This window comes from Lithobates pipiens, unplaced genomic scaffold (genome assembly GCF_037356315.1).
Source record: "Lithobates pipiens isolate NorthernLeopardFrog02 unplaced genomic scaffold, aLitPip1_a1.2 Scaffold_27, whole genome shotgun sequence".
NCBI classification, from domain to species: domain Eukaryota; kingdom Metazoa; phylum Chordata; class Amphibia; order Anura; family Ranidae; genus Lithobates; species Lithobates pipiens.
The window spans coordinates 192,308,639-192,319,275 of NW_027507788.1; the positions used below are offsets into that span (position 1 = coordinate 192,308,639).

At 42.2% G+C, this 10,637-nt stretch overlaps 1 protein-coding gene across 4 annotated transcripts in view; it reads left to right on the top strand.

The window, feature by feature from the left end:
- The window catches only part of KLHL17 (kelch like family member 17), a 135,997-nt gene extending 125,731 nt beyond the window's left edge, over positions 1–10,266 (top strand). For all 4 annotated transcript variants that reach the window (XM_077458082.1, XM_077458083.1, XM_077458084.1 and 1 more), the window contains one exon: positions 5,126–10,266. In XM_077458082.1, the coding sequence (XP_077314208.1) occupies positions 5,126–5,354 (229 nt within the window). In that variant the 3' untranslated portion in view covers positions 5,355–10,266. The remainder of the gene's footprint in view (positions 1–5,125) is intronic.
- The last annotated feature ends 371 nt before the right edge of the window (positions 10,267–10,637 follow it).

Consider the following 10,637-nt stretch of genomic DNA (forward strand, 5'->3'; position numbering starts at 1 on the left):
CTCGGCATGATGTGTAGCTTTTAAGGATCTTCTGGTGGACCTTACTGTGTCAAGCAGCTCCTATTTAAGTGATGCCTTGATTGTGAACAGGTGTGGCAATAATCAGGCCTGGGTGTGGCTAGAGAAATTGAACTCAGGTGTGGACAACAACAGTTATAGTATGTTTTAACAAGGGGGGCAATCACTTTTTCACACAGGGCCATGATGGTTTGGATTTTTTTTCACCTTTAATAATAAACACCTTCATTTACAAATTGCATTTTGTGTTTACTTGTGTTGTCCTTGACTATTGTTTAAATTGGTTTGATGTTCCGAAACACTTAAGTGTGACAAACATGCAAAGAAACAGGAAATGAGGAAGGGGGCAAACACTTTTTCACACCACTGTATATATATATATATATATATATATATATATAAATATAATATAATATAATATGTGTGTGTGTGTGTACAATGCATTGCAGTGACGTATGCAGAGGTGTGAAGTTAGCCTTAAGGATGGGTGATATTGGTAAGATCTGCCAGTCTGAAGCCAGATTTATGTTGTGCCCATGTTAAATGATCTGGCTATCCCGATTGACCCGCGCATATGGTGTTCATATAGGCAACCTCACCCGTCATTCAGTTGAAGAGGCAATGGACAAAAATGCAGTGACCAGTTTTAATATATTGATTATGCACATCTAAGCGCAACACAGGGCTTAGGACCCCAGTGTGCCACTGAGGAATTTCAATTGAGGTAGTATTAAACTTTCACAAGCACTTCCCATTGTTGTTTAAATCCTATTCTCAGATCACAAACCAGAACTAAACTCTGGAAGACTGAATAATAATGAACCAGTCTACTTCCTGAAAATACAGAAACAAGTCAGATCCTCTTTAAGGAGCCAGTAAGCCCTACACAAAAAGTTGCTGGTATAATGATATTTTAATACATTTACTGTGCTTTCCTGTCCAGGACTCAGATTGAAGGACACTGTGGACTCTGTTCCCCTGTGCCTGAAATGCGGTTACTGCCTTTAAAGGTAGCAAAGATCCTGATGATGAGTGACTTATGCAGGCCATACACGGTCGAATTTCGAACGAATTTTCTTTTCAAAATCAGAAAATTCGTTTTTTTTGTGATCCGATGATGCCACCATTGATTTTCGAAATTCGGCCGACCAAGCCTTCAATTTCACCTCATGTTGCTACAGAAAAGAATTTTCTTGGCTGGGAATCTTCTTTTCTCTCCGTACATTTTCTTTTATCTCCGTACATTTTCTTTTATCTCCGTACATTTTCTTACGTTTCTCGCACGATTCTCCCATCATTGATCAGAAAATCGTTCGTTTTTCTAAAAATTTCCAACATGTCCGATTCCTCAAATTTTATTTCCGCACGAAAATCGGCTGTTGCTGCAGCCCACTAATGGTGCGAAATTCATACGAAAATTCTTAGATACGATTTTCGAAAGAAAATTCTTTCGAAATTCGAACCGTGTATGGCCGGCATTAAAGTGGTTCTAAAGCCTAAACTTTTTACCTTTTCCTGCATTAAAATGGTTGTAAACCCATACATAAACACAGTGAAGTGACTGGCCTCTGGTGATACACAGAGATTAAACCAATTGTGATACATACGTTTCCCCTGTTTATCTGCAGCCCTCTCTTCTCTACATCTGTTAAAAGTACAAAAGCTATAAAGCTTGTCTGAACTGTCAGAAAACAGGAGGCAGAGAACTGAAATTACACATTGCAGAGCTTACTAAGTAAGGAGAGGTCTAATGCCGGTCATTCCGACGGAAAATGTGCGATCCGAACATGTGTGGGCTCCATCTGACTTTTTCCATCGTAATTTCCGACACACAAAGTTTGAGAGCAGGATCTAGAGAAAATTGAGTACTGTCCGTGATACTTTTTTTATTTGCACTAACATACAATTTTTCAGGACAAGCTTTCGGGGTATGTCCCCTTCTTCAAGGTCCAAGCAATACTGCTTGTTAGTATGTTATGTTATGTATGTTATGTTAGTATGTATGTTAGTGCAAATAAAAAAAGTATCACGGACAGTACTCAATTTTCTCTGTCACAATTGCACTAATACGGCTACAATCACATTAAGAGCAGGATCTAAAATTTTCCAACAACAAAATCCTATCGTTTGAATTCCAATCGTGTGTAGACACTTCCGGCAGACAAAGTGCCACACATGCTCAGAATAAATTAACCACTTAAGGACCAGGCCTCTTTTTCAGATCTGGTGTTTACATGTTTAAAACAGTTTTTTTTTTTGCTAGAAAGTTACTTAGAACCCCCAAACATTTGATATTGTTTTTTTTCTAACACCCTAGAGAATAAAATGGCGGTCATTGAAATACTTTTTTTCACACCGTATTTGCACTTTTTTGGGAAAAATTTCACTTTTTTGAATAAAAAAATAAGACAACAGTAAAATTAGCCCAATTTTTTTTTTATATTGCGAAAGATAATGGTACGCCGAGTAAATTGATACCCAACATGTCACGCTTCAAAATTGCGCCCGCTCGTGGAATGGCGTCAAACTTTTAGCCTCAAAAATCTCCATAAGCGACATTTAAAAAATTCTACAGGTTACAGAGGAGGTCTAGGGCTAGAAGTATTGCTGCGATCAGTAGAGCGAGAGCGATACCTCACATGTGTGGTTTGACCACCGTTTTCATATGCGGGCGCTACTCACGTATGCGCTCGCTTCTGTGCACAAGCTCGTCGTGACGGGGTGTTTTTAAAAACTTTTATTTTCTTATTTATTTTAATTGATTTTATTTATTTTTACACTGTTTTTAAAAAAAAAAAATGGATCACTTTTATTCCTATTACAAGGAATGTAAACATCCCTTGTAATAGAAAAAAGCATGACAGGACCTCTTAAATATGAGATCTGGGGTCAAAAAGTCCTCAGATCTCATATTTGGACTAAAATGCAACAAAAAAAAAAAAGAAAAGAAAAAATTACATTTAAAAAAAATATACCTTTTAAGAGGTATGGGTGGAAGTGACGTTTTGACGTTGCTTCCGCCCTCCTATGGTATAGAGACGAGTGGGGGCCATCTTAGCCTCACTCGTCTCCATACCCAGCTAACGAAAGGACCCGATCGCCTCCGCCGCTACCGACGGCTCCGGTAAGCGCCGCGGAGACCACCGTTATCGTACAGCCGACTGGCGCCTGAAGAGATGGATATCTCGGTTGTGGTGGCAGCTGCTGCCGTTACCGAGATATCCCTCTTAAAAAATAGGACGTACATCGTCGTGTGCTGGTCGGTAAGTGGTTAAGAGACCACAGCTATTGGCTACTGGCCCATTTATAGTCCCGACGTACGTGTTGTACGTCACCTTGTTAAGAACGATCGGAGTTTCCGACAACTTTGTCTGACCGTGTGTATGCAAGACAAGTTTGGCACATAATCCGTCTAAAAAAACTGATGGATTTTGTTGTAGGAATGTAGAACCGTGTGTACAAGGCATTAGAGCTAATTGGAGGGGAGGGAAGGGATACTTCCCCTTTCGCACAGAAACTGGGCTGCCAACCACACGTGGTGAGCTGGAGATCCCTCCACTGTCACCTTTTTTCTCTTGTCAGAAAAACTTGTCAGAAGTGACTCATGCAGATAGCGGAGGGACGAGGCAACATACAGAAATGATGCTTAGTGCTCTGCTCTGAGAAAAAGAAACACACTATCGAGGAATATTCTTTGTTCTTATTTCCTGTCTGAAGGTTACAACCACTGTAAGGTAAAAAAAAAAAAAAAAAAAAGTTTAGGTATTCGCCTTCAGACGATCCAGCACTGTGCCTGTCTGTAGCTGCTCTCTCCCCACTCTCATAAGCTTTGCTAAGGCAGCGGGAGCTGTTGGCTCCTGCCGCTGTCAGTCAAATCCTGAGATGAGGGAGCAGGTGTCGGGATCAAGCTGAGCTGTCTGTGTGTATGGACTCAAGCAGCACAGCTTGGGATCGAGCCCACAGATGTGCCACAATAGGAAACAGCTTCCTATGGTGGGACACCAAACAGCACAATGCAGTTCCTTTTTCCACCTCGTTTGTGTGGATCGGAGAATCCTATTCATTTATTTTTTGATCAGCCAGAAAAAAGATCCATCTCTGTCCAGCTTAAGAGTTGGCTGACTGATTAACAAGAATAGAATAAAACAACTAGTAAACATGCAAATCATTATTGTGCCATATATGTAGCAATATCTGGACAATTTACAGCTCAGCCCTGGACACACAAGTACCCAGGTTTGGACCCCTTTCACACTACCGCGACTCCAAAGTTGAGTGATTTTGCCATGATTTCAGGAAATGCCTGTGTAACTCGCATCAAAGTCGGACCAAAATAGTGCAGGGACTCCTTTGAAATCGGCCTGATTTTGAATTTGAAGCAATATGAATAGTAGTCATTGGAAATCATGGGGAACAATTTGTCATACGACTTTGCAATCCCAAGTCGTTACAAGTATGAAAGGTGCCTTAAGCTGTATAAAATCAGCCAGGTACCAAACACTCTAAGCCCCTGTACACATGGTCGGACATTCTGCCAACCAAATCCGTTGGATTTTGTCCGACGGATTGTGTCCGAAACTGTTGCATACACACGGTCGGACCAAGTTGTCGGAAAATCCGATCATTCAGAACGTGATGACGTTATTTCGTTACAACGGGACTACATTCAGGCTAGTAGCCAATAGCTTTGGTGTAGGAATTTGATCTGAGCATGCGTGGCACTTTGTCCGATCGGAATTCTCTACACATGATCGGAGTATGTCCGATCGGACCAGTTTTTTTCGGAAAATATTTCCAACAAGTTGGAAAATTGGGTCCGACGGATATTCAGACGGAATCAGTCCGATGCATACCACACACAGTCGGATTATCCGACAACACGGTCCGATAGGACACATTCCGACAGATTCTCCGACCGTGTGTACAAGGGCTTAAACATGGCTGATTTGTAGAGGGAGTCGTGTACTCCAGTCAGTTTTTTTTTTCTTGAGATTTTCGTATTGCTTTTAGATCACACTTTTTTTTTATTGCACATTATTTTCCTACTTATGGTTTCAGGGGTACAATATTTATTAGAATTTTTAACTATTCTGTTGTCTTTCTACAGAAGCACGCATGATCTTGTGGCTATGGATGGGTGGCTTTATGCAGTAGGAGGCAATGATGGAAGCTCAAGCTTGAACTCCATAGAAAAGTACAACCCACGTACCAACAAGTGGGTCGCTGCATCTTGTATGTTCACCCGAAGGAGCAGCGTAGGGGTGGCAGTGCTCGAACTTCTCAACTTTCCTCCGCCCTCCTCTCCTACTCTTTCGGTCTCCTCCACCAGCCTCTGACAAAGACTTAAGTCTCTAACGTCAAGGAGAAGCCTGCACTGTCTACCGGAGCTGAAGAGGTGGAGCCAATGGAAGAGAAATCTGGTTTCTCAGTTCTAGGGGGCTTTTTCTTAGGACATGCCATTTGTCCTTGCAACCCCTTCACTGCTAGAAAGGCCTGCATCTCTTTGCAAAGATACCTCTTTGCCATTTAAAGACAAGGCCAATTTAGGAGAAGATGGATCCGTGGATTTCCCTGAAGTAAATAGAAAAGTTTTTTTTTGGTTTTTTTTTTGTACTTTGTAGCATTCTGCAAGTCTTTTCATCAGGGAAGGTGGTGGTGATCTTTGCTCTACTGCACTGCGCAGGTATCTCAAGCAGGAAAGGGGTTAAATCCTCCTCAACTGTACGCCATTCAGACAGAACAATTCTCTTCAGGAACAGACATCTCCTGCACTTTAAGGATGAAATGAAATCCTTTACAATACACGTTATATAATGATTGGATGTGCAATACATCGCAGAATTTCTGGAGGTCATCGGGATCTGCAAATAATGTCTGATTACCTCCTTACTTGAACTAATACAATGTGCCATAGAAATTCTCAAAAATGGGCACCTTTCCATCTCTTTACCTTTTTCCGCACTGTTTATTTGGCAGGATAGCACTTCACAGCACTGATAAAGGATTAGGAACTCTTATAATGGTGCAGCATGGTCAATCCTGGACCTCATTGCTTGTTAATAGAAAAATATCACTGAAGTGCAAAAAGAGTACATTGGAGCATTGCAATTTATAAACATTTCCATCCTCTGCAGGCACAAGATTTTTCTGGAGCCTCCAGACAGTCACTGTCATTGCACCTTGTATTATAGTAATACTGACCGGGAAGTGGGCATAGACTAAAGGCTGCATTGTTTGGTTGTTAGATGGAAACATTATCATTCAGAACTTTATTGGTGGTACAGGTTAGTTGACATATTGCAGGTGTACTGTTACCCACGGCATTCAATGCGCTCAGCCAGTGGCCTAGCTTGGCACACCCAGACCCCAGTGCAAGATACAGGTCATAGCACCTGAGCTTCAGTCCTGTACCGATTGCTCCAGACTTATCATCCCCAACTTCTATAACTACCTCTTGGCTAACATGCTCACACAATTACCTCCTGTATCTGAAACACCCAAGCCTCATAAAGCCTCCCTGGTAGCTTCTCCTGACATCATCCTCAAGTGTTGTAGCCACTGTGGCAGGTAACATACACACACTATTGCATCCTGTTCTTGAATCCCCTGCCCTGCCACTACTTTTGAATTATTTTCAACCTCTACAGCTACCCTGCAGCTAACATGCTCAATTGCCTCATTTATGTGAAATCACCAACTCCTATAACCCATCTCTTCCTCCTCCTAATTTATCATCTCAAGGTTCCATAGCTCCCCTGCAGATACCATGCTCACACCATTACCTTCTTTACTGAAACCCCCAATTCCTTTAGTCATTACATGAAACCACCAACTCTTGTAACCTATCTCCTCCTCCTCCTCCTCCTCATTGATCACCTTAAGATTAATAGCTCCTCTGCAGATACCATGCTCACACCATTACTTCCTACACTTAAAACCCCAAGTCTTATAGCCCCACCTTATATCTGACTTATCAATCTCTGCAGCTCCCCCATATCTAACATTCTAACAACTACCACTTGTACTTAAACCCCTCCAACTCTCCTAACCCTTCCCCTGCTAATATTCCTGCCTTATCTTCATCCACTATGGCTCCCCTTGCAGCTAACATGCTCAGACCATTGCCTCATTCACCTTCAATCCTTAACCTTTATAACCCTTCTCTGTCCCTAGGTCTTTCTACTTCCTGTAACCTTTCACAGTATGTGTCCTCTAAGAGAAGCAATCTAATCACAGGCTTGTTTAAATGATATTGAGGAAGAGGGTGGTTGGATGTGACTGGGTATGCCATTTGAAGAAGGGGGGGTGGGCCTTAAAGCGGAACTTCCCCTTTTGGGTGTAGCTCCGCTTTAAGCACTTTCTGAGCTACTGACGTGGAATAAGTACCGTATACAGATTTGGAAATCACTCTAAAGCTGATCATACGCACATACTGACTGAACAGAAGACATTTAACAGAACCCCCCCAATCTGCACGAACAACATGGGAGGACGAATCCCCTTCTGGGCTATTGTATTCTGTCCGCTGGCTGTCAGAATACCCAAACAAGGCCTGCATCTTATTTGCCAACATTTTGTTGTAAGACTACATCAACAAAAGTTGATTGAACAATCAACTTTGCCTAACGGATCGGTGCTGGTTGGGCCCTACACTGCTCAAATATCAGCCGAGAGCTAAAACCAGTATAATCCGTCAACGTTTGAGCAGTGCATGGCCAGCTTAAAGTGGTTGTAAACCCTTACAAACCACTTTGACCTACAGGTAAGCCTAAATTAAGGCTTACCTGTAGGTCCAAGAAATATCTCCTAAACCTACACGGTTTAGGAGATATTTACTAAGAGACAGTGACAGCTGTCTCCGGCGCATGCCGCTAACAGCGATATGCAGTTAGTGGCGACTCCAGTGCGCATGCGCGGGAGTGACGTCATCGCTGCTCTGGAGCTGTGAGTGGCCGGAGCAGCGATACCCGGAAGAAGATGGATGCTCCGGACTACAGGGGACAGCGGTGACATCGCTGGCTCCTGTTTCATAGTTTCAGGTTAGTAAGGTTGAATAAAGACACCAGTCCATCCAGTTCAACCTGAGTGAGTGTCTACAATTGTCCCTATCCCTGTACATTGCACACTCACATCGGTCCCTACCCTCAAGGAGCCCACAGTACTGTGTCAGGTAAGTGACACATAATGGGCTACTATGCGATGCATAGTAGTCCATTATGCGATGCATAGTAGCCCATTATGCGATGCATAGTAGCCCATTATGCTTTACCTTTGCAGGGAGACAAAGAGGAAGTAAACCCATCAGGGTTTACTTCCTCTTTAACTTTACTCATCTGCCTCTTTATTCCAGGTCAGTGCCTCAGAAAATGTTATAGCCAGGGGCAGGCAGGCAGGCAGCTAGCATTTTCATAAGAAGATCAGGAACGAGAGACCCCATATTTCACAATACAGATTTCCTTAAAGATGGCCACGCATTAATGGCATTCTTGTGTCAGATTTGCCCACTGGTACCTTCGTCCATAGCTCAATCTGAATGTCCGATCTCTACTGTCATAGAAGAACCACTCTTGCACATAGGCGCACAAAGATCAGCTGTAAAATTCAAGAATTCATTGGAAAATCAGATTCTCCTGATCTGCGCTGATTAGCAGGTTAAATCCACCCTGATAGATGTGGTCCTTTTTTAACTCCTCTAGGTATACGTTCTTATCAAAATCCATAATCTTATCATCTGTGTGAGTGTTTTCTGACATTTAGATTAAATTCTGCACAGTCATCAGAACTCTTCCATAAGACGTTCAGTAACTAGGTGCTATGGGTTACTTTAGAGTTGCACAATGTTAATACCTTGCCATTCAGGCATGTGCTGGAATACCCCTTTTTGCACTTTCGTCTGTATTTTTCTTTATGCCATTCATTCTCCTATGGGTGCTAACATCTTCATACCATATACACTCAACCCGGGATAATTTGCACGTGAACTTCAAATGGATTCTTACCTCTGTATTATCATGAGCCACCCGCTGGCGTTATTTATGTTTTAAGGAATGTTTGCACTTTAGTGTCAGTTTCTTTTTAACCTTTTTCCTATGATAATCACACCTCTGTGGATAGTCATTTTCTCATTTCATGCCTAAATAACCCACTTTTGCAATAAGTTCTGAAGTACTTTTTATTTTTTAGAAACAGAACTTTGCTACGGAAGAGCTGTGTCCTTTGCTCGCCGCTCTCATCTAGTGTCCCCTCTTTTTGCGGTTTGCTTTTTGCATGTCTTCTGACATAAATTTTCTTCCTAGTGAATAGCATGCCTTTCCCACAATGCACCTTTTCATGGGAGCCCTCTCCACTCGGCATGAAGATCACTGCACAGACACAATGCAGAACTGCAATACATGGAAAAACACTTGTGGTTTACAGACAGCGACGTATTCAAGGTTTCTTGTATGCTCTTTTAGTTTTCTTACGTTGGCCAGAAAAGCAACTGTAGCTTGTTGCTAGCAGAAAAATCTGTTTAATGGCACCAATTTTCTGCAAAGCCCTCCTATATTTAAAAGAAATGTTACATGTGTTATATTTATTTACCAATACTTTATTTATCTGGGTATTTATTTATTTATGGTATATAACTAGCCTCCATTCAGCCATATTAATACTAATACATATTTACAGTTGGACTTTGCTATGAAAACGGCAGTAAAGTATAATGAAGCTGTTGCAACTGCCATTTTTTTGGGTTAAGGACAGTTTTTTCTTTTTTCCCTTTTTTTTTTATTTTATTGTATCTATAGGGAAGAACAGTCTTTTAGTTTCTCAATAAAACACTGCAAAGAGCATTGAAGTGCAAAATGCGGAAATCCATCGCAGAAAATCAGAAGTAATATTTTAACTGATCTGATTTTAGTAAATGGATATTTGATTGGTTGCTATTGGTTGGGCAGAACATTAAAGGCCTGGTAATAACAAGTCATGCTAGAAGCGTAGAGTCCATTCACACAGGGGCAACGCGACTTCCAGCGAGACTTTGGGAGGCAACTTGGACACGACTTGAGTATGAATAATGGCACGACTTGAGGCAACTTACAAGGCAACTTGAAGTTGCTTCCAGGACAGGGGACTTTGCCAGTTGCCAATCACATAATAATCAGCTCTGTGGGAGGGAGGGGTTTGCCTAGAAAACAATTTTTACTTCCTGGAAAGTTGCTTCAGTTAAGACAGGGGATCCGACTTGGAGGCAACTTCCATTGAAATCAATGGTTACAAGTCGCCTAGAAGTAGTACAGGAACCTTTTCTGAAGTCGGAGCGACTTCAGTAGTGTACATTAAGACGGCTCTCATTCACTTACATTGATTTTATCATGTTGCGTGACTTGAGGCAACTTGGGATGACTTCAAGTCGGATCCAAAGTTGCCCCTGTGTGAATGGACTCTAAGGCCGGTTCACACAGCAGGCGAGGCGAGGCGAATCCGACTTGCCTCGCCGCGACCTGCCGCGGCCTCAGCGGCGACTTGCAAATGACTTCTGTATAGAAGTCAATGCAAGTCGCCCCGAGGTCGCCCAAAAGTAGTACAGGAACCTTTTTTCTGAGTCGGAGCGACTCGAGTCGCTCCTCTCAGAACGG